The sequence below is a fragment of the Hippopotamus amphibius genome, chromosome 1, assembly GCF_030028045.1.
Source record: "Hippopotamus amphibius kiboko isolate mHipAmp2 chromosome 1, mHipAmp2.hap2, whole genome shotgun sequence".
In the NCBI taxonomy this organism is placed as follows: Eukaryota; Metazoa; Chordata; class Mammalia; order Artiodactyla; family Hippopotamidae; genus Hippopotamus; species Hippopotamus amphibius.
In genome coordinates this window covers 132,764,052-132,787,975 of record NC_080186.1, presented here as the reverse complement: position 1 = coordinate 132,787,975, position 23,924 = coordinate 132,764,052, and the positions used below count along the sequence as shown (strand labels likewise).

At 54.3% G+C, this 23,924-nt stretch overlaps 1 protein-coding gene across 1 annotated transcript in view; it reads left to right on the top strand.

Annotated features, from left to right (window-relative positions):
* Nucleotides 1–23,924, top strand: part of FGF18 (fibroblast growth factor 18) — a 33,809-nt gene that overhangs the window by 5,885 nt on the left and 4,000 nt on the right. Inside the window, exons 3-4 of the mRNA XM_057747274.1 lie at nucleotides 8,120–8,300; nucleotides 19,896–20,002. Coding sequence (XP_057603257.1) covers nucleotides 8,120–8,300; nucleotides 19,896–20,002 — 288 coding nt within the window. The remainder of the gene's footprint in view (nucleotides 1–8,119; nucleotides 8,301–19,895; nucleotides 20,003–23,924) is intronic.

Here is a 23,924-nt window from a genome sequence, read left to right as displayed (position 1 = left end):
AGGGATTTGTTCCGGAACATCAGTGGGTAAACGGGCCGGCCCGTCAGGCTTGCTGGGAGTGGCTGGGAGATGACCGGGTTTTGTTTGCTCTGACATCTAAATGGCATAAGGCCTTAGGCCCATTTAAAATGCTGCTGTGCCAAGGATGGGGCCCAAGACAAGCCTCCCACGGGCCACAGAGCAGAAGGACTCTCAGGATGCCTGGGTTGGAGTCCTGGCTCTGTCATTGGCTCATTGTGTGACCTCCCTCTCTGTGCCTCAGTTTATCCAACTGGGTATCAGCGAAGTGAGCTAGGCGGCTTCTGTGGTGCTTGAATGCGTGGGCTTTGGCATAGGAGAGACTTTGGTTTGAATCCTGTCTGTGCTGCTGAGCAGCTGTTCAGCAAATTTCTTAACTTTCCACCCTCTGCACCTCGGTTTTGCCCATCCATATAATGGGGTAGTAAAAGGTATCTACTTCTTAAGGGTTATGGTGAGGACTAAATAAGATAATGCACACAGAGTAGCTAGCACTCTGGCTGACACTCAGTGAATAAATGAGTAATAGTAATTGCTCGATCAGTTATGTGCTCTGTGTTGTTAGCATGCTGCAGCGCGCTGAAGAAATCTAGGAAGGATGTGCTCCTTGCATTGGTGATATCAGGTCCCCTGTAGTCTGAGCACAGGCCTTGGATTTAGGTCTGAATTTAATCCTTATTATTGCACCACTCACAGTCTGTGTGCCCCTGGGAAAGATCCTTAACCTCTCTGAGTCTCTACCTCCTCGTCAGTTGAGAAATAGGAATAATAACACTATTCCTCGGGCCTGTGGGGAGGAGTTGCTGAAGCCATGTCTTGGACCTGGTATGCAGTAGGCATTCAATTATGGTGCTGCTCCTTGTCAGCAACATGGCTGGCCCTGGACTGGGTTTTGAGTGGGGTGAAGAAGACGTCTAAGGCTTCAGCTTCGTTCCTTGATGCTCCCTGTGAAGAGATGGCAGGTGCTTTGGGCAGCTTTGTTTACCACTCTCCCCATTCCGCCTCTGCCTTGGAACTCCTTAGCACTTTGTCTCTTCCCTGTGACCGGTGCATTCTCTGCTGGGGCTCACAGGGATGTATAGGAGCTCAGCCTCTGGACCCTACCCACCAGGGTCATACCCCACCTCGGCCACTTGGTAGCTGCATGACTGAGTGAATTCTTGGCTTCTCTGTTTCTCATCTTTAATATGGGCATCAGGATAGACACCCCCCCCCCCCCCCCCCCGCCTTGGGGTAGCTGTAGGGGATGAACTGTGGTCACTTGCAGGAAGCACTTGGCCCAGCACCTGGCTCATAATAAGTGTTGAGTAAATGTGAACTGCAGTTACACATTTGACTCTGGGGTGCCTAGAGGCCTGCTTGTCCATCAGCTCCTAGCTCCTGGAAGTCAGAGGAGGCCTGGCCCCTCCCATGGGCCCTGTGTCACCTGATGCAGTCCTGGCATGCAGCATGATGTTGGGTCAGCAGGTGGAGGGGTCGAGGGAGCAGCTTCTCTGAGAGCCGGGCACCGGGATTAAGCCCCCAACCCTGTACCAGGTGTGGGGCCCGGGGTGCTCAGGAGCTGTCCCGGCCCTCAGAGACTTGAGAGGAATCTGCGGATCTGTGCAGGGAGACAGGGGCTCAAGGGTGCAGAGGTTATTCTGATGAAGAGCCCTGAACCAGACTCAGGGCAAGAGGATCTGGCCAGGGAAGGTGCCCCCTTTGAATCTTGAAACAGGAACAAGCTGGGTGAAGACTCCGAGTGTGTGTGTGTGTTTGTGTGTGTATGAAAACGCCTTTGCAGGCACATGGACCATTTCTACGTGCAGCAGGGAACAGCCTAATGTGCTCAGCTGGTTGGGGTGGCTGGAACATCAAGTTCAGGAGTGGGGGTGATATAAAAGGCCATGGCGGGCATTGAATGCCAGAATAAAGGGCTTGTTTATTACCTCTTCGACATGCACGACCACTGTCCCCATCCAGGGGCTTTAAGGGAGAGGGACTGGAAGGAAGGAGAAAGGGAGGAAAGAAGGGGGCATGGGTCTTGAGGCGTCCTGCCCCTCCCTCAGGCTGGCTGCAGGGTTGGCGGGCGGCGGCACCTGTATCGCCCATCTGTACAGAGAAGGCTGATGTATGGGGAGGAGAGGCTCCCGGTCAGCACCTTGGGTGGCAGCAGCCCCCTCCCATGCTGATGGCTCAGCCCTGCCAATCAATACATTGACAGCCCTGGGAGCTTAATGGACAGGCTGGGGGTGGGGAAGGGCCCTTTGGAGCGTCACTCTGTCCTGGCTGCGATGGGTGTGGAGAGTGTGACAGAAGAGAGGGGAGAAGCCCGGGGCTGAAGGGTGAGTGGGGGCATCCGTCTGAGTTAGCCAAGCTCAGATTCAGGGGTGGGCCCGGCCTCCCTTCTCCCCTTTCTGTCCAGGGGTGTCAGCTAGCAGAAACCAGTGGACTCTAGAGCCAGAGATGGGTTCAGTTCTTGGCTGCATCACTTTTGGTACAACTTGGGCAAATCCCTTAGCTTCTCTGTGTCTCCCTTTATCACAGGGATGGTGATCGCTCTGACCTGCCTGAGTCCTGCAAGGAGCAAGGAGACTGTGCCTGGAAAGTGCTTAGCTCAGGCCCTGGCACTGAGCAAACGCCCACTAACTGGGAGGCAGCGTTAGTTTTGCTCTCAACGACAATAATAATCCACAGAGCGTTAGGACTGGCATCAGCTCCTGGGCCTGAGTCCAGGCTTGCTCTCGAGGAAGAGCTGGGAGATGCATTTCAGGGAAGAGAGGGTGCTGATTCTACAAGGGGCCGCTTCTGGAGCAGGGTGCAGGTCTCAGGTTTGAATCCAGAATTCGGAGAAGCTCTGAAAGCCCTCGACACGGCTGGCCCTGATGCTGCTGCTGGAGGAGGAGGCAGGCGGTGGTGGAATGTGGCCGGAAGTCTGTGGGCTGCCTCTCCTGGGACCAGGGAGACCCTCCCTTTCTGGGCAGGCTGCCTGGAGACAGGGGCATGGATTGTATGAAGCTTCAAGGACCTGGGCGGGAGGGAGCAGTCTGACCCCATCCTCCTCTCTTGGGTAGGGGGGTGAGCTCCAGGCCTCGGTCCTTTCATGTTTAATCCTCCACCTCAGTCCCTGCCCTATGTATGGCTTGTGGTTGGAGTCAATTGCTTTCTTGAATGGGGGAAAGGAGGTGGGTGACAGAGAGAAAGGAGAATGAAGCAAGCGAGGGTGAAGGGGCAGGGAGTGTGGCTTCTAGGCTGAGCTGGATTCGAATCTTGATTCTTTTTTACACCAATTCTGTGAGTCTGTGCATGCAGTGTAACCTCTCTGAGCCTCAGTTTCCTCATCTGTAAAATGGGGATAATAATACCAACTCAGGGATGCTCTGGGGATGACGTAAGATAATATGCCTAGAGTTCTTCTTAGCACAGAGGACATGCTTCATAAGTAGTGGCTGTTTAGAAAATAAGAAAAAAGAAAACAAAGTGACTATTCTTACTAATGTTTTTCTGAGATAAATAATTGTAAACAATCTCACTCTGCTGATGAGAAAACTGAGGGTTAAAGAAATCAAATAAGTTGGTGATTTGGGGGTGGAGCCAGGTCACACCTGAGGTCAGTGAGTCTTAGTTATCTTGTTGAATGTGTGTGTGTGGGTGTGCTAATGTAATGTGTGTACGTAGGTGATGTGTGATATGGCAGATGTTGGCGGGAGGCAGGCCCAGGAAGAAATAGGAAGCCCCTTCAAACATGCCTTCAGAGCCATGAGTGGGTTGATGAGGTTGAAACCTTTGGTCAGAGGGAGCTGTGGTGGCTATTGGATTCCCCGATGGGAGGAGGAACCTGGGTGGATGTCTGGAAGCTGGCCCTGGGACTGGGGTGGGGGTCACCCCAGCCTCTTTTCACCCCCATGGTAGTTTCCCCCCAAGGTGCCTAGGAGAGGAGGTTTGGAAGGTAGGCGGGGATTGGATGGTAAAGGACCACATGTGGGCACTGTGCTGTGGGTACTGGGGAGCCAGACAGACTTTGGAGCAGGGAAACCCGTCACCTCGTGCACTAGAGGCTGACAGTGCGGGGGGAAGGCGGTGGGCTCTGTGCCACTGAGCACCACGTCTGTGCTGGGGTCTGGGGGGACAGTTGGACCTGTTGGGCCCTTGCTGCCCCCGTGCAATTCCTGGATCAGGGAGTGAATATTTCCACCAAAGCCCAAGCCCGTCAGAGAAGGGATGGATCCCCCTGGGGGTGGGAACTGGGGTCTCAGTCAGGCTGCAGGAGAACCCCACTGTAGGCTACCCGGCTGTGGGAAAAGCTACCTCAACCCCAAAGATAATCCGTGAGTATGGGGTGGGGGAAGGCACCTTGCTCTGCCCCAGGAGAGACCCCGGCTGTGCCAGCCCTGCTCACCTCGCGAGAGCTGCAGCATTTTGATTGTTGTCACATGGCAGCATTTCAACGCCCCTGATGATTTTGCACCTGGACGAGTGTTAGCCAGGTAGAGAGCAGCTCTGACTGTTCTAGGAAGGCTTGGAAGACAGGCCCCCTCTGGGGCAGCGAGACCAAAGTAGCAGGAAAGGAGGAGGGAGAGGATGTTCCTGAGCAGCCGCACTGTGCATAAGCTCTGCAGGCAGGCCCTGGAGAGGTGCCTCAGAGGTCCAGTCTGTGAAATGGACTCTAACTGGTGCCTACTTCCATGGGTGGTTGAGGGAATTTGATGAGGTACCATGTCTTGAAAGCTTCTTAGCAGAGTGCATGGAACAGAGGAAAGCTTAGTAACTGATGGCTTTAAAAACCCTCTCTTGGGCACTCTGCTCGTCTGGGTAGTAAGTGATGGGGCTGATTTTGGCTGCCAGGTTTTCCCCATCCTAGCCACAGTTATTTAGCAAACATTTGCCAGGTGCCTTCTGGGGGCAGAGCTGGAGGTTTAGGAATGAACCAGACAAACTGGGCTGTGGGGACAGTAAGCTATTACAGTAGTGTCCAGAGGCTGTAAACCAGCCTGAGGCCGGAGGACAGGAAACATTGCCAGAGGAGGTACCTGAGGGCAGGTGTCAGCCGGGCAGAGGGGGCTGGGTGCCTTTGGCAGAGGACCCAGCCTGTGCAAAGACCTGGAGGCCCCCAGAGGTCTTGCCCAGGAAGCCCAGGGGTCTCCCTGCCTTTTTCAAAAAGGCAGACTTTGTTTCCATGTCAGAGGCCACCCCTGTTACCTCCCTCTGGATTGATGTGGCCACAGAGTATGGCTTAAATGGTGGAAGCTGGGCAAGATGGATTGTCCCCCACATCCTGGGGAAGGGCCACCAGATAGCCCCTGCTGACCCTGGGTCACCCGTGCTGCCTCTGTCCAGTGGGCCAGGGAGAAAATCGTTAATGGGAGGCTGGCTTCTGGGGCAGGGCAGCTCCCCTCGGGGACCTGGGGTGAGGAGATTGGTTTGACCTCTGGTCGATAAGGTCTCCTGTGAGCAGGAGGAGATCTGGAGAACGGGGAGGGAGGCCGGAGGCCTGGCCTTGGGGGAGGGGACAGGGCCAGGCACCTTGGAAAGTCATTCCAGGAAGGTCGAGAGCCACGGGTGCAGGGTCTTCAGGACATGTGCCCACCAGGTGTGGGCCTCAGGGGGCACTGGAGCTCTATCCTCCCTGAGCATCAGGGTGTAAAATGAGGCAGCTCCCAGGTATGAGATTGGACAGCGAATGGGCTGGCCATTGAAGGTAGTGGAAGTGAAGAGCATGCACACTTGGTGCACCCGCAACCAGGCCCTGTGCCACCGGGCTGTGCAGCTCAGAGCAGCTGACTTTACTTTTCTGAGCCTCAGTTTCTACATCTGTTAAATGGGGGAAATAAGCATTCCCATCTCCTAGGGTTGTCAGGATGATCGGAAGCAATAACATCTTCCCAAACTGTAATCTGAGCAGCGAAGTGCCTTGTCTCTAAGGATGTGAGAGTGTGATCCACTTGTGTCCTGGGGAGGCTTCTGTTTGCGGGGCTCCACTAAGAGCCTCTTAAAGGGCTCCCTTGTAGCCTCTCAGTAGTTATTTATGCCTGCTGAGCACTTAACTCTGTATCAGGCAACTGTTCTAATACTCTATGTTTAATATTCGCAGCCACCCGCAAAGCGGGTGCCGTTGTCACCTCTCTCAGTAACATGCCTGGGGACCCTTAGCTAGAGAGTGGCTATCCCTGGTTTTTTGTTTGTTTGTTTGTTTAAAATTTTTATTAGAGTATGGTTGATATACAATGTTGCTCTAGTTCCTGCTGTACACCAAAGCATATCAGTTATACATATACATATATCCACTCTTTTTTAGATTCTTTTCCCATCTAGGTCATTATAGAGTACTGAGTAGAGTTCCCTGTGCTATATAGTAGGTCCCTATTAGTTATTTATTTTATACATAGTAGTATGTATTTGTCAACCCCAGTCTCCCAGTTAATCCCTCCCTTTGCCACTCTCTCCCCTGGTAACCATAAGTTTGTTTTCTACATCTGTGACTCTATTTCTGTTTTGTAAATAAGTTCATTTGTACCATCTTTTTAGATTCTACATATAAGTGATATCATACAATATTCGTCTTTCTCTGTCTGACTTATTTCACTCAGTATGACAATCTCTAGGTCCATCCATGTTGCTGCAAATGGCATTATTTCATTCTTTTTTAAGGCTTTGTAATTTTCCATCGCATATATGTACCCCATCTTCTTTATCCGTTCCTCCGTTGATGGACATTTAGGTTGCTTCCATGTCCTGGCTGTTGTGAATAGTGATGCAGTGAACTTTGGGGTGCGTGTGTGACTTCAAATGATGGTTTTCTCTGGATATGTGCTCAAGACTGGGTTTTGAACCTGGGTCCTGCTCCCCACTGTGCTGGTGAGGCAGGCAGGGCCCGGTGAGGTGGGGCTGAAAGCAGCCCTCTGGGGCCACGTGGCCTGGGGCTAACTCTGCCATTGCCTGCTCTGTGACCTTGTCAGTTCGGCCTCGGAGCCTCAGTTTCCTCGTCTATAATGTGGGATAATGTTTCCACGCTAAGGATGATGGTGACGGTTAAATAATGTGGTCCAGCTGAAGTGCCTGTGGGGCCCAGGCTGGGGTTGGAGGACATGTGCAGGTCAGTGGGCGGACAGAGACCCTGGCCTGGGCATGGGGCATAGCAATGAGGAAAACATGGTCCCTGCTTGGGGAGCTCGCAGCTGAGGGGTGAGACAGATGCTTGGGCAGCCCCAATTCCAAGAGCTCCACCATGGGCTGAGTGGGGTCTTGCTCTCATGGGAATGGGGCTCTGCAAGCCAAGCGCACATAGAACAAACCCGGAACGCTGTCTGGACCGCAAGAATTGTTCAGCTTTCTGATTAAGATGGGCTGGTACAGGCATACAATTATCAGGGCATAGGAAAATCTAATTTAATGCTAAATGGGATGATGGACTCCAGATCTTTTCAATTGTTCACTTTTTCATTCATTCATTTGACAAATGTTTAAGTTTCTACTATGCTGTGTGCTGGGGATGTAGCAGCAAACAAGTGGGGGAGACAGACGAAACCCAGATAAATACATGTTATGTCAGGTTGATCAATGCTAGAAAGAAAAACAAAGCATGATAGGGAGATGGAGAGTGACAGAAGTGGGGGCTGCCTCAGAGAAGCAGTCAAGGAAGTCCTGTCTCAGGATGTGACATTTAAGCAGAGACCCAAATGAATTAGAGGAGCCAGAGTGCAAAAATCTGGGAAAGAGCATTGAAGCAGAGGGAAGGGCAAGTGCACTGTTTTACTGGGGAGTAATCTGAGGCAGAACAAGCCATGTGTCCAGGGTTACACGGGAAACTTGCTCCATATTTCTTGCTTTAATCTGGCACTGTGGTGGAAAGACAGCAAACTTTGTTGTCAAATAGACGTAGACCTGATTTTTAGCTTTGCTGCTTCCTGGCTGGGCCACCTTGGACAACTTGCCTCACTTCTCTGAGTCTCAGTTGCCTCATCTGTGAAATGGGGGTAGTAACAGGGCAATTATGAGCGTGTGCTGATGCCTGACCCAGAGCTGGCATAGAGATGGCCCTGGCTCTTTGTTGCAAATATGGTTCCTATACGTAGGGACTCTGGACTTCCAGAGTAGCTCACTGTCACCCCTTCTGCCTGCTCAGGTGCTGGCGGCCGAGGAGAACGTGGACTTCCGCATCCACGTGGAGAACCAGACGCGGGCTCGGGACGATGTGAGCCGTAAGCAGCTGCGGCTGTACCAGCTCTACAGCCGGACCAGCGGGAAGCACATCCAGGTCCTGGGCCGCAGGATCAGTGCCCGTGGTGAGGACGGGGACAAGTATGGTAAGCGTGTACACATTCTTCCTGGCCTCTGAGACCTCAGGTTCAAATCCCAGCTCTGCCATGTCCTGGCTGTGTGATCTTGCACCTGGAGCTGAGCCTTTCTGGGCCTCAGTTTCCTCATCTATAAAATGGGGATGCAGTAGTGCTTCCCTGAGAGCCTTGTTGGGAGTAGTAACTGAAGACATGAATAAAGCACGTGCTTGTTGGTAAGTGCCCCATCAATGCCAGTTGTCATGGTATCTGTGGCTTGCCTGGGGATGACCTAAAACAGGTTGGTGCCCCGTGGCATTGCTTCATCTGCCCCAGGTTCAGGTGCTCAGAGGGGTGTGAGCCTCTGGAGAATGCTTTCTGGATGCTGGTGGTGGTGGTGGAAGTTGGCCTGGTGTGAGTGTGTGGGTGCACATGTGTGTGAAAGTGTGTCATGTGCGTGGGGATAGGCCTGTGCTTGTGTGCTCTGCGGGCTTGAGCTTGTGCACCTGTGAGGCATGGGCACTCATAGCATCTCGGGCCACGGTCGTCCTGACCTGCCCTTGACCCCAGAACGGCCCCTCTCTCCTCTGGGGTGTTTAGGAACCATCACCTGCCCCAAGCCCCTAGCCCACAAAGACCCTCAGCTGTGAGTGAAGCAGGCCAGACTCCTCCCTCCCAGAGCCTGGAGGGGATTTAGGGGCCAGACTCTGAGCAGATACTGACCACACGCCCATCGCATCCTACCTTCTCAGGCCCAGCTTCTGGGAGTTATCTGAAGTCCCGGCCTTGGGCCGGGGGCTGGGGCTGTGGGTGGCCAAGGTGCGTGCGTGCGGGCCGAGCCGGCCAGCCCCGGCTTTTCTGAGGCGATGCTGTGCCTGCCCGCCAGCCCCTGCCCGTTGCAGGCAAGACATGACAACGAGACAAATAATTTCTTGGATCTTTTATCTTGGACACCATTTATTTTCCCTCAGCCCCGGGGCAGGACTGACCTCATGGAAGGGCCCCCGTGTGGCAGCTGCACCGTCACTGGGGGCTGGGCCAGGCCGGGCCGGGCAGAGCTGGGCCACGCTGGGCTCCTGCCTCTCCAGGCCAGCTGCCTCCCCTCCCTTCTCCTGCCCCATCACTCTTTACTGCCTCCATTCCCCTCCCTCCCGCATCCTTCTCCCTTTCTCATTCTGGCTGCTTCTCCTTTCATCTGGGCATCTCTCTCTCTGATCCTTCTCCACTCCTTCCGCTTGTTTCTGTCCATCTCTCCGTCTCCCCCCTCCCCACCACCTCTGTCTTTCTCCCTGCTTCCCTCCCTCTGACCACAGCTTTCCGTCCCTCCTCCCCACCTCTCCCAGGCCCTCTGCTGTGCCCCACCCCCCCGCGGACGCCTGGCTGTGCTGGGCAGACCCAGGTGCCGGTTTTCCCTGGGATCTGCTGTCCAGTTGCTGCCAGGGAAGGGGCAGCTGGCTGGCTGGGGTGGGAGGGAGGTGCCCTCCTGGGGAGTCCCTGGAGCTCTCGCTGGGCCCTCCAGGCTGGGAGAGTACAGGGGGCTCAGACTCTGATCTGAACCATCTGTCCAGGCTCTGAGACAGGAGTCAGGAGCTTGGGAGGCAGAGGAGGCCGGAAATGGCCGGCCCCTCCCTCCAGAAGCCACGTGCCCTCTCATTTCCTCTGCCTGAACCAGAGACTCAGGGGATCTCACCTGCTGTGTGACCTTGCCTTCTCTGGGCCTCGGTTTCCCTTCTGTACATTACAAGAGGTGGACCAGAGCAGTGCTTCTTAAACACCAACGTGCAGCGAGATCACTGAGGGGTCTTGTTCAGATGCTGACGTCGATGCGGAGGGGCTGCGGGGGGGCCTGAGCTCTGCATGTCTAACGAGAGCCCTGGTGGTGCTGGGGCCACACGTGGCGTGTGCAGGGACTCACCCATCTTGGCTTCTCCTCCAGCTCCACACACTCTCGACTTAATGATTCTCTGTCAAGGAGTATGTTTATCACTCCTGCACCCCCGCCCCAGCACCCAGGGCAGCCAGGGGCCTTGCTGGCCACTCAGGCGGTTCCGTTTCAGTGTCGCATTAGAAACGCAGATGAGGCAGAGGGACCCCATCTGTGAGCCCTGGGAGAGGAAGTGAGACAATGGAGCCAATTGAGGCTTCCAATCTAGATAATCAATATAAATATTATTGGGAGGGTGATTTATGTGGCCAAGCCGGGCAGGAGGGTGGGGCTGTGTTAGAGGCCTGCCCTGCTTATGGGGGAGGGGCAGCCAGTAGTCTTCATTCAGGCCAGGGGGCCCAGGGGGGTCTGTGAACCTGCTCCCTCCTTCTCAGGGCTCCGTCCAGCTGAAAGAGTGGTGTCGTCTGAGACTTGCACTTGTACAGTTAGAATGCAGTCTAGGAATTTCAGCAAGCACTCCCTACAAATGCCTGGAATCTGGAGTCCCCACAAACCCTCGGAATCTCAGATTTGAGTCTGTAAAACACTCAGAATCTCAGACTCGACGGCATCCTGAGGCACTAGACTCCATAGGCAGGTGCAAAGGGTAGGCCCACCTTTGTCTGGGTGCCCTGTCCAGGAGCTCTTGGCCGGCTTTACAGCAGTGAGCAGTCTTTGGTGCAATCTGCATGGATGTCAGCCAGGCTTCTACACTGGGCTCTTCTGCAAGAGGGTCTCCCCATGGCTCTGTGAAGCTTTCCCAGAGCACTCTGGGGGCCCTGAGGGTGGCTGTTGCACGAATGCAGGACTTTCTTAGCTTTGGGTTTGGCTCTGGAGGAAGAGGTATGCTGGCCGGGGGGCTAGCGGCTTAGGTAGTGGGACACCTGGCAGCTTAGGAACTGGGGGAAGGCCACCCTGCCCACCTGGGGTTATCACATCAGCCCCTCCCCTTCCTGTCCTTGGTCCTGGTCACCTCTGCCCCACAGGTAGTTCCCACCTTGAAGAAGCAGCACTGGACCCCTGGATTCCGGTGGCAGCTTTGTCACTGAGCAGCCACCAGTGCTCGGGGTAAGCATGTCTGGCTCTGGATTTAGTTTCTCCACCTGCCAAGCAAGGCTGAGAAGGCCCGACTCACCCACCTCCTAGGCTGCTGCCCTTAAGCTGGGGTGTGGAGGCACCAGCACCCGCTGGCTGCAGGAGGCAGGGCTGCTGGGTGGGGGGCCTTGAGTCTCAGCAGAGGAGCGCCTGCCGTCAGCCGAGTCAGCCCTCAGGGAGGGGCAGGGGCCCCAGTGTTGGGGCTGGTGGTGCGGGAGCAAATCTGCTTTCATAAGCCATGTTGTTGGATAGTCCTGCCTGTTTTCATTTGCAAAAACAGAGCTTCTCTACTTGATTAAGAAAAAAAACCCCAAACACTCAAGGTTTTGCAGTTGGCCAGCCTTCTAGGACTGATGGTGCCCAGAACAGCCCTGAGCAGGCCTCTGCAGGGGCTGTGATAGCCAGGGAGGTGGTTTATTGAGAGGGTGAGCCTGCGGACTCCGGAGTCAGATGGAATTGGAATCTCAGTTCCACCACTTATGAGCTAGAGACCTTAGGTGTGTGTTAGCCTTTCTGATCTTGTTTACTCTTTTGTAAAATGGGGTAATTGAAATGAGAGAATATCTTATGCTCAAAGATTATATGATTATTAAAGCAAGAATATGCATAATAACCCCCTGAACTCATTGCTGTTGTACGGGGGCAGGGGGATCCCGTCATGGATTCAGGTGAAGGTTTCCCCTCTCGAGAACTGATTTGTGGGGCTTCCAGAAGGGATGCTGCTTCTCTCCCATCAGTGGGGCCCTGGCATGTCACCTGCAGGTAGAAAAGGCTTCTTCAGCATGATTCCAGGGTGGACTGGCCGTGCTCTGGCTGCTGCCACAGGCCGGATGCGGAAGGGTATTTGGACCCTTCTGTTGGATGTGGTCGGGTCTCTCAGTTCACACTGGGGTCCCTCCCTCACTCAGTGATACAGCAATGAGTGAGACAGCCCAGTCCTCAAGGAGCTCCCAGGGCAGAGTCCCTGCTCCTTTTTAAGGGGCTGACTCTGAGTAGGGAGAGCCTGGGCCCCTCACGCTCTGTGTCCCCTTGGGCCCTTTCCATCCCCTCCCTACACTGGTGGGTTTCCTCACCATTGTGGGGAGGCAGGGATAGGCCATGGAGTTAGTATTCTGTGGGCTTGCTCCAGCTTGGCATGGATTAATCTGTGATTCTAGCTGTGTCGCCGCTGCTCGGGCTCACGGGGAGTCAGCCTGCCCCAGCATGGATGGGCTCTGCCCCACTAGGCAGCCTCCCTGAGCTCTGCCATTCACGCTTGCCCCTCTGAGAACATGAGCTCCTTGAAAGCAGTGAACTTTCTCCTGTCCCTGTGTCTAGTACCTGGCCTGAAAGCAAGTCCCCCTTAAAGGTTACTGGATGAATGAACAAAATAATTACGGGGCAACACAAAACATAATCGGGGCTGACTTGCGTGACTCACCTAGGAAAGTATGTGGGGTCTTTCAGGGCTTTTGCTGAGCTGGTGACAGAAGTGGGAGGGGGCCCTCTGGTCCCCATTTCCCTCATTTTGGTACCTGCTGCAGGGCTGCACTTGGGCCAGGAGCCAGGTCCTCTGGGCTGGCTGGTGTGGCTGAGTCAGCAGAAACCCCTCTCTTCTCTCTGAGCCTGATGCCCCACAGTCCTTTCCCCATGCAGTCCAGAACGTGCGACTGTGCCACTCATTTAGTCAAAGGCTCTCATCTCATTTAGAATGAAATCCACATCCTTGGATCCGCAGGGAGGCCTGGCATGGCCTGGCTCCTGACGAGCACCCTAACCTCGGGCTCCCCTACCCGCCCCCCCCCATGCTTGCCTGCTCTCCTCCAGCCCCGGCGAGCTTCCTGCTGCCCCTCGAACACGCCAAGCTTGTCCCCAGCTAAGGGCCTTTGCTGCACCCTTCGCCTGGGGATGCCCTTCTCCCAGATGTCCCCCTGGCTTTTGCTTCCTCCCTTCACTCAGACTACTGTTCAGTTGTCACCTTATCAGAGAATTCCTGTCTCTGTCCCCTCGTGGGTATATTTCTCTTCCTAGAACTTATTGCTACCTGAGGTTCTGTTATGTATTTAGTTACTTGCTCTCTGTGTCTCCTGTTGTAGTGCAGACTCTAAGGTTAAGTGCCTTCTGTCTATTGTGTTCGCTGCTGTACCCTCCTGCACAGAGCCGGCCACAAACAAGTGCTCTGCTTGGGCCAGTGAATACGTGGGTATTCACAGAGTGAGTGCTACACAGAGTCCAGCACGCAGTAGGTACTTGAGGAATCAGTGCTCCCTCCCTCCTCCTCTCTTGTCCTCCTCTCCCGTCCTTCCTTCCAAGCCAGCCTTGCATCTTGCAACAAGGGTACAGAGAGCAACAGAGCCAGCTTCCCCGAGGGGCGCTCCCAGCTGGGAAGGGGCATTAATACCTCCATCTAAACCCCCTGCCCTCTGAGCTCATGTTCCACGACTTCTGTCCCTAGTGAGGAGTGGCCACCCACACCTCGCTGACTCTGCAGCTCAAGTGGCCACATGAGAGATACACTAGGATTAAATATAGCTCCTGATCGATCCTATTGATTTCTCTCCCCTTTCCTGCTCCCCTACTTGGCCTGCGAACCTCCTTGGGAGACTTTAGGGGAAGGGGAACCATGGACATCTTTGGAGAAAGGCCATAGTGTGTGTGTGTGTGTGTGTGTGTGTGTGTGTGTGTGTGTGTGTGTGAGAGAGAGAGAGAGAGTAGTGATGCTGAAACATCTCTAGAAAGGATTCCTTCCCCCCACCCCCACTTCTTTCCCTTCCCCTCAACCTGGTCCACCTTCAGAGGTGAGGAAAGGAGTATGATTCGGTATGACCTCCCAGCACCTTTTGTGGCAAGGATGTTTCCTCACTAGGGGATGATGCCTGGAGAGTGGCCAGCAGCATTGCCAGCATTGGTATTGTAGCGGCCAGCCGGCTGCTGGCCACCCTGGGCAGGGTCTGGGTGTGGTCAGCCCTGCCAAGCCTCTCACTGGCCCCCAGCTCTCCTGCTGCTCTCTGAGGTCTTGGGGTTTTCACCTGAGGCTTGGGGGAAAAGAAACCGATTCTCCTGCTCAGTGTTCTCCAGCTCCCTTTCTCTGGGTCCTCTGGGTCCCTCTTTGTACGTGTCTCTCTGGGTCTCTGTCTGCCTCTTGGTCTTTCCCTGCTATTTCCTACCCTACACACCAAAAGTCTTTAAAGTGAGGCCATGGACTGCCCGCAGGGAAGCCCAGCTAGGGAATCACACTGGAATCAGTCAATCAATCCATCCATCAAAGTCATTTCTCTCTTCTCTGCCATCACTGACCTGCCTGATGTATGTCCCACTCTGCCTTTCTCTGTCTGAATGTCTCTGTCTCGACTAGCCCTGGAGTTACTCTGCCTGTGTTCAAATCTTGGTCCTACTGCATGACTCTGGCAACTAACATAATGGCTCAGGGCCTCAGTTTCTCCATATGTAAAATGGGTGTAATAGTTCCTACTTTGTAGGGTTGTTGTGAGGATCTAATGAGACATTCCACATTCAGACTCTAAGCACAGTGCCTGACAGAGGGTAAATGCTCAAATAAGTATTAGCAGTTTAAAAAAAAATTTTTTTTTTATTGTTATTGTTACTCCATGCATTTAAGAGAAACGGGGAAAAGAAAGACAGCATGAGTTTTTATCGAAAGGGCTTTCTTTCCAGCTCCTTTTTCTTCCACTTTCTCTTTTTCCTTCTCTGCTTTCCTTTCTGGATGCTGGAGAAGGGTTTAGGTCCTTCGAGCTCCTGACCCCCAGCCCTGGGCAGACACAGGGCTCCTGTGCTATGCTGGGCCCTGGTGAGAGTGGCTTTGCAGGCTTTCCCTTCAGGGGAGCTGGGTTGTGCCCTGCCCCGCCCTGGCATCCTGCACTCACTCACCCTCTGGTGCATGCAGCCTTTCTTTCTAGTCAAAACCAGTTCTGAAGTCATTTCCTGCCTCCCTGACTGTGGTTTGAACCCAGACTTGGGTGCTCCTATGGGCTTCCCCATCTTCCAGAGTCAGCTGGAAGGTATCTTCCTCGGGGTGACCGTTGGCACCCCTTCCTCCCTCAAGGTCATTTGGAAGTAGAACTGAGGGATAGGCCCCCATCTTTGGCTCTTTGAGCATCCAGATCCACAGACCTCTGCCCCAAGAAGGTGAGGTCAAAGCGAAGACCTTCCCTGCCCACCTTTGGTGTTCATTCACTCAGTAACTCCCCCCAGAAAAGGGACTGGCATGGAGGAGAAGTGACCGATGGGGGAGACAAGCTAAGACCCAGACCTCTGAGTTAGCCTGCCTGGATTTGAAGCTTGCCTGGGTTTTAACTCCATCACTGTCTGAGCTTGGGACTCATTTTTCTCACCTGTAAAATGGGGATAATAAAAAAATAGTTCTAATCCGCTGGGATTGTTGTAAGGATTAAGTCAGATAATGCATATAAGGTAGAACATTGCCCAGCATGTGATAGGCTCGAAATAAATGTAAGTTATTGATGCCTCCTAGCGGGGCAGTACTGAAAGGAGGTCAGAGAGGGTCAGGGTTTTTTCCCTTTGTCACACTGCAAGTCAGAATATGGGATAGTAATCCTGAGGCTGGGGATGGGTGGGTGGGAGCTCAGAGCTCTAGTGAGAGGCAGAAGGAACACGGGGCGGGGGGATGGGGGGGAGTGGAGGGTGGGGGAGGGTGGAGACAAGACTTGCTAAGGGCATGACCTGGAATCAGAGACTTGGTTTGAACTTCTACCCTGCTTTTACTAGCTGTGTGCCATTAGGCAAGTCCCTTTACCTCCCTGAGTCTCATAACTTTTAAATAGCATTATTCATACCTACCTCACCAAGCCCTTCATGCACTTACTAAAATTTACTTATCGGTCATTTACTGTGAACCAGGTATGGGCTAGGTGCTGGAAACCGCAGTGGTGAATGAGACAGTTAAGGGCCTAGCCTCATGGAGCTTACCTTCCAGTGGATAGAGACAGACGATAAAAAAGGTAGCAAATAAGACAACTCTGAGCAAAAGGAGCAGGGATGGCTAGAGCTGGACCGGGAGGGTAGTATGACACTGGACAGTGTGGCCAGGGAAGGCCATCTGAGGAGGCGACATCTGAGTTGAGATGTCAACCTAGGAGATGAGAAGCCACTATGGGAAGCTCTGGGCAGAGCAAGCTCCAGGCAGAGGAAGAATGCAAAGGCCCTGAGGCGGGAGTGCGCTCCGTGTGTTAGAGCAGGAACAGCAAGGAGGCTTCTGTGGCTGGAGGGCTGTGAGTGAGGGTGGGAGGTGGGGGCGGGCAGCAGGGGCCAGACCATGTGCCCCATAAAGCATCTGGGTTGTTCGCCATAGCGGGATTAAGCAGGGAAGAGGCACAATTAATTTTATATTTTAAAAGGATCCCTCTGGCTGATGTGTAGAGGAGAGGCCGCTGGGGCTAAGAGTGGCAGAGAGAGGAGGAGGGGATGCCAGGCTGGTGAGGGGCGAGGTAATGTCATCAACCCCTCCTGCCTGGCCTGGGACAGACATGAAATGGAACTGAGTAGAGATGAGGTTTCTAGCTCCTGAGAGCTGCATCGTGGGGGCTGGGGGCTTGGGTCATGAGAAGGGGGAGTGAGATGCTGAGGACCAGGCAGGCTCTGGGGCAAACCTGGTCTGGGTGGGCGGAGCCTCTCTTTCTCTCTTTCTGAGAACTGCTGCTGCTATTACTCCCCAAAGACTTTACATAATCCTGGCCCAGCTCCCTCCTCATTATGTCCTGTGCTGAGTGGAGTCTAGGTCACTCCATGGCTTGCTGCGGTTGGGAAGAACCGACTCCTGGCTCCCCGGGGCGCAGAGGCCGGGTGCAGACACTCCCCACTCTGGGGTGGGGGTGACTAGGCTTGTAGGGGTGGAGGTGCAGGCTGGCCACAGCCCCAGCCCCTTTGGATGGCTCAGGCAGAGGCCAGGGCATCCTGAGATGGGCTGTGGTTAATGAGAGGTGTGGGTTGTGCTTTGAGCCAAGTCTCCCCAGAGCTGGGGACCCTCCTCTGGGACCCAGGCCCCAGCAGGAAGAGCCAGGCAGACCTGATGTCAGACCCTTCTCATGGGTTGCTTCTCTGAACCTCAGTTTCCTACTCTGTAAAAAGGGGACAAAAATACCCAACTTTGTAAGGATGTGTGACCTTAGCAGGCTCACATGGGAGTCAGATCCAGTGAGTAATAGCAGCTACTCTGAGGACAGAGGCCCAGACATGTGCTGGGAGAGGACAGACAGAGCAGTTTTCCCCTTGGACTCACTTGGGGTTGCCTGGGCCCCAGCCCTATGGCCTCACCCTCTTCTTACAGTTTCCCATTCCTACCCCTCTCCAATCCCAGAGACATTCAGAATACAGTCAGGCCCCATTCCCATTGCATGGTTAAGGAAACTGGGGCTCAGAGGGGTGTGTGGCTTACTCAGGGTCACACCCCGCCCCCGGATGGCAATGCCAGAAATGGAATCAGACCCCATGATTCCCAGCCTAAGGCATTTTCTAATGCACTCACAGTGTGGGGTACCTGCGACCCTGGAGGATGCTGAGGAAGTTCAGGACAGAGGGCACACCCTGGCGAGGCAAGTTCTGCTCCACCTCTGCCCTTTTACACACATCTGATTTTTTTTTCCCCCACTACTTTTTTTTTTTTTTTTTCTTTTCTGGGTAAACAGTTTTGTTTTGCAGTTATTAGGAAACTTAAACAACAGTTACTGAGTTTTCCCTACCCAGCCTCTGAGACCAGGGTGCTAGGCCCTTTACAGCATCATTTTATATAATCCTCACAATAACTTGTTGAAGATTAGGGATGACTATCCCCATTTTACAGATGAAGAAACTGAGGCCCAAGGTCATACAGTGGCACGTGGGGCCAGGGATTCACATGCATATCTGTGCATTTCAAAGCTCTCACTTTTCCCGTTACACATGCTGCCATCATCAGAAGCTCCTGGAGTTGGGGACTCTCCTGGCCGCCCAACAACCCCCATCCTGTGCGGGGCGTGAGCTTTGTGAAGAGATGCAGAAAGCAAATCCTAGAGCAGCTGTGATGTTCGGCCCTTGGTTCCCAGGGACCAAGCTAACAGGAGAGTTATGGGGAGTTTGAATTACGGGGAATAGGGAGTATTAAGGACTTGTAACCCCCTATCTCAGTGTTGGTTAATATTCTCAACTCTGTGTTTACTAGGGATGGGGGAAGGTGGAGAGAAGAATGTGCCCCCCACCCTTGGTCCTAGAATTACTAAATTCTTGTTAGATCTTTAAATTTTATGTAAATTCTTCTTTTTTCCTCGGAAAGGTGGGTATCATATTTTAATTAGTAGTGGTGTCAAAGGAGGGCTAGATTAATTATTGGAAATCCTGAGTTCCAGATGGTTTTAATTTTCACAGCAGGGCACCAGGGTATATATTTTAACATTTTTTTTATTAAAATCATACCTAGTGTATTTTAGGGGCACTGAGGTACACTCTTTGTGGCTCCAAGGATACTGTATTTAGGGCTATGATTTTTGTTATGGAGAAGCAAGTCCCTTGTCAATGAAATTAAAATTTTGTGGGTGAGGGAGGGGCAGGTGCTGGGAAGCAAAGGGTCAGGGGAGGGAAGGTGGGGGGGTGGGTCATAGGAAAAGAAGAGGGGGTGGTAGTGTTGGGGGATCCAGGCACAGGGATTCAAGTTCACATAGCACCCTACTGGGGAGAAAATGTGCATTGGCAGAGGGGTGGGGGTGGGGCGGTTATCACAGTATGCCTAATCAAGGGACCGTCACCCTTTGGCCACTTGATGTCCTTGTTCAGTCAGGACTTTGGGGATCAGCTCTGGATACCCCCCCTCCTGAAGGAGGCTCTGTGGAACATGGATGGCTTAGCGTGGGATCTCCCACTCCCCACCAGAGGGCATTTGGTCCTGATGGGGACTTCTGTGCTCCTGGGAGTTAGTTACCCTTCAGCTTTGGTGGCCTTGATTAAGGAAAGTGAAATGTTATGCAGATAGCCTTCTTTCTCCAGGGCCTGGAACCACCCCTCCCAGACACTTCCCCATTTTGAGTGGCCAGGGCACTCCCTCATTCATATCCCCAGCAGGGAGGGGACACTCCAGATGTTTGCCCTGGAGGAAGGGGCCTCTGACCTAAATTTTGGAGGAAGTAGCTTGGCATTCCACAAAGCAGGGCGTGTGGTGTACGTGTGTGTGTGTGTGTGTGTGTGTGTGTGTGTGTGTGTGTGGTGCACGTCTGTGTGAGCTCACACGCATCTGAGTATCTGACCCCTTAGTCCACAAACTGCTGCTTCTCTGGGGTTATTTGCGTGGCTGTGTGTCCTGCCTTGAGGAAGGGAGTTGAGGAGTGGGGGGAAAGTAGGTGCTGAGGGGAGGAGGAAGCACACTGGTCTTTAGCCACAAGGGGTGATCTGCATCCTAAGTGGAGTCAGGAGAGGCTGGGAGTTGGGGAACAGGTGTCAGACAGCTTCCCTCCCTGCCTAAGGGGCAGCATGCTCCAGGGAGACCTGTCAGAGGCACCCCCCATGCCTGATTCTGGGGGCAGTGGGAGGTCCAGGGACAGAGTCAGGGATCACGTCGCTGAGTCTTTCGGCCAGCCATTGCCCCTGGTAAAAAAATGTGTCTTCTTCTCCTCTGCCTTTCGAAGCCCAGCTCCTAGTGGAGACAGATACCTTCGGTAGTCAAGTCCGGATCAAGGGCAAGGAGACGGAATTCTACCTGTGTATGAACCGGAAAGGCAAGCTTGTGGGGAAGGTAAGTGATGGTCTGGATTGGGCAGGTCCTCCCGCAGCTCTGGGTAGCTGGAACAATGCGTCCAGGGCCCTATCAGCCCCAAATGGAAAACAGGCCCCATGAGAGAGAGAGAGAGTGTGTGTGTATGAGAGAGAGAGAGATTCCCATTGTGATCCCTTCCTTTCACCACCCCACTTTTTCTCTGACATTGCACCTGCCAGGCCAAGGTATCTGCAGCAATGACTTTGGTGAGCATGCAGGGCCCCGATCTCTCCTGGCTTGCTCGGTAGTGGGAGAATCCTCAAGGGGTTCTGAGGCTTCCTGCCCGAATGTACCTGATGTCTGAGAACAGGGAACCAGCAGACCAAGGGCTGGGGCTGCAGCATTGTTTTAATAATCGCCAGGGGGTTACGACTCCTCAAAGCAGTGCCTCCGGAACGCAGCAGCCCTGTGAGCCCTGGGCCTCATGATTCTAGCACTTCAGGAAGGTTTTATTACTTTGGAACAGGCAAGAGAGCTGCACATAACAAATTAGGGTGGGAGTGGGGTGTGGGTGGGGTGGACCCACATGGCAGGGGTTCTGAGCCTCCACGGAGGCTGTGTTTTGGTGCTGCCCTGCCGCTCCAACCAGCCATTTTTACCTGGATGTCTTTGTTTGTGACGTTCATACACTTGCTTCCTTTGGATGTTCCAGTGGAAGGTGTTACCTCAGCGCTCTACGGTGGAATCACGCTCCTTCTCTCTGCGGGGACCCTACTCACCCCCTATCTAACTTGTATAATAGGGGGTGGGGGAGGTAGCTTTTGCTGAACAGGCGCAGTTGGGGTTGGAGGGAGACCCAGATTCCAAGGAGGATGGCTTCTTCTACTTGGGGGCAAGGTCCTGGGTGACAATTTACATTTATTACACCTTGTCAGGGGGAAGGAAGCATAACCTCAACCAGGGTTTTGACTTCCTGAATCCCCCAATTCTTATCCCTCTTCCCCTCCCCTATACCCAGATGCCTGGAGAGAGGGTAACAGGCCAGGGACCTGAGCCAGGGTTTGGTCGCTTATTATTTGTTAATAACAACGGTCCTGATAGCCTCTGTTAACTGAGCACCTACTTTCTGCCAGGCACTGAGCAAAAAAACGCTCCAAAATAATCCCAGGAGGTTCGTACCGCCACCACCGTCCCCATTTTACAGATGAGAAAACCTAGGCTTGGCCACGTCCCGGCACTCGTCCCAGGTTCCGCACTAGAGCTAGGCGGGCTTCAAAGCCCGGGTTGGAAGGCAAGGATTCCAGCCGCACTGCCCACACCTACGGGGGCTTCTCAAAGAGCAAAATAATAGTAATCCGCGCAGCGCAGCCCCGCGATGCGGAGGAGTGGTTTTCATTAGTGATTCACTTTCCGCGTCCCGAGGCCGGCCGGCCCGCGAGGGGGTCCGGGGCAGGGGCGGCAGGCGGGCCGGGCGCCGGGTCCCCTGGCCTGGCCGTGCGTTTCCTGTGGCGGCGCGGCCAGCCCCGCGTCAGGCGCTTTGTTCTCCTGCCCGCCTGGGCCGCCTCCCAGGCCCAACCTGCTTGCAGTTGTGGGCTCGGCTTTTTTTTTTTTTTTTTTCTGTTTACAGGAGGGGCCGCGCTGCAGCCCGCCGTGCCCAGTGCGGCGCGCCCCTCCCGCCCCTCCCGCCCCGTCTGCGCGGTTCCCGGCATCTTGACCCCAGGAGAGCCGTCCTGGGGTCAAAAGAACAGCCCCGTCCCCTCGGGCCGCTCCCCGCCGCCGGCCGCCCTCCGCCCGCCCGCCGGCTGGCCGCTGAGTCACCGCTTCCACAGGAGCCGGCTCCGATTTCCTGCCCCCTCGCCCTCTCTCCCGTCATTAATATTGGGGACGGTTCAGCTGGCGGCGAGGCTCGGCGCAGCTCAGCCCGGGGAGGCCCCCCCTCGCCCCCTCCTCTCCCTTCCCCTCCTTCCGACCCCCCCCCCCCCCCCCCCCACCTTGCTGCAGCTCCCTCCCATCATCCCGGTCCCGGCTTCTGGGCTGGCCTGGGAGGCTCCAAGGGCAACCCCTCCCCCCCAATCCACCTGTCCCGACTTTGCCCCAGGCAGGTCCCCCTGTTGGCCTCTGCCTAGCCCAGCGCCCCTCACTCTCTCTGGCCTCTGCAGCTGGAACCCCAGGCCCTTGGGTTGCTGTTCTACCACAGACTCCCCAGCCAGTAAGACCCCTGTCTTGGGATTACTCTTGATAGCTGGTCTGTGTCTGCTCCTTCCCTAACTCCTGCCTCTGTTCTGGCCTCATACCGTCTCAGGAAGAAGATTCCTCAGCTGCCTCAGGCCCCACCTCCAGGCCTTTCCCCACTGCCCACAGCTTTCTAAAGCACCAAAGGGATCAGGTCTTCCCCACCCTCCACCCCCAGCTCAGCTCAGAACCAGTCCCTGGGTCGTCACCATCTACCCGAGAAAGGCTATACTGCTTGGGGAGAGCCTCCCTGCCCTTATGGTCCTTATGTCATAGACACATGGCACTGCCAGTCTCCGCTCCCTGGATGGGGCTTTCAGGCTTTGTGCATGCTCTACCCTCTGCCAGCACTACCCTCCCCTTGACCGTCCACCCCGAGTCCTGGCTTGTCCTGCCGTAGCCTCTGGCTTCACTGGCTGCTCATTCAGCACACCCACCCCAGAGCCCACAGCCCCTCACACAGCCCTCTGTCTCTGGCCTGCTAACCTGGGTTGTCACTGTCTGTCTTCGTGCCTTCATCCCCCACGAGCCCACCAAGGGCCAGTTCTGGATCCATCCATCATGCTTCTTGTACCTGCCCAAAGCGCTGCAGGGTCACCAAAGAGATAGAAATGTGGTGCTTGCTTTTTGAGGATTGACTCTTAACCTACAGCCACAATTAGCCACATCAGGCCCTGGAATCAAAGTGTCCTGACCTCACGGAGCCTCAGTGTCCTCACCTGTAAACTGGGAAGATAATGCTGGCACTCAGTAGGCACTTACTTGTTAAACATGTTACCTTACTCTTTGAAGCCAGGTCCTCCACCTGTGGGAACCGTTGACCTCAGCTTAGGCTCTGGCTCTCTTGACTCAGCAGGATAGCTTTCTTGGATGGTCTTGACCCTGGGTGTCAATCTTCTCCATATCTGGCCACAGCTGGACACATCATTGAGCCCCCCAGCAGAGCCTTTGCCGATGCGCCAGACCCTTGGCTGTGCCGCTCCCTCTGCTGCACTGTACCTGCCGTGTGCCAGAGCTCTTCTCCCCAGCCCCTGAGAGAGACGTAGCCCTGCTTCTCTTTGCCACCTTTCTGGACCCCACATCCACCTGACCCAGGGCAAGAAGAGTTGTTGCGTGTTGAGCACTATGTACCAGGCAGTTTTTCCCCATCTTTGGAGATTCGACCCAGATGGATTTTTCTCATCTGCCCCCTCCTGTGTGATTACTGGTGTGTCCTCTTTGGGGCAACACAGGGCCCCAGACCCTTTCAGGGCAGAGGGTACCATGCCCACCACTATATCTTTGTGAAGACTGCTTTGGTTGGAAGTGACTGAAACCCAATTCAAAAAGCCTTTAAGCAAAAAAAGGACTTTTTGGCCTATGCAACTAAAAACGTCCGGGGCGGGGGTGGGGGGGGGGTAGTTGTAGTTTCAAGGAAGACTAGCTCTCGGGGCCAAATGATGTCATCAGGATTCGGTCTTCAGATCAAATAGAAGGAATAGGACTCCAGGTTGGAAAGAAGGAGGTTGGAGGTGGTAGAGGGGGGGAGGTGATCAAATTCTACTAAATCACCAAGGTTCTGGGATGGGCTCTTCACTTACTCTCTAGATATCGATGACCTGCCTTGCCTGAACCGATTGAGCTGGCATTTTGGGGGGCGAGGCCCATGCACATGTGTTTCTTTAAGTCTCTGTGGGCCATAAGCGGGGCTGTAGAGGTAGTCAGGAGCAGAGCCGAGGGTCAAGCCCCG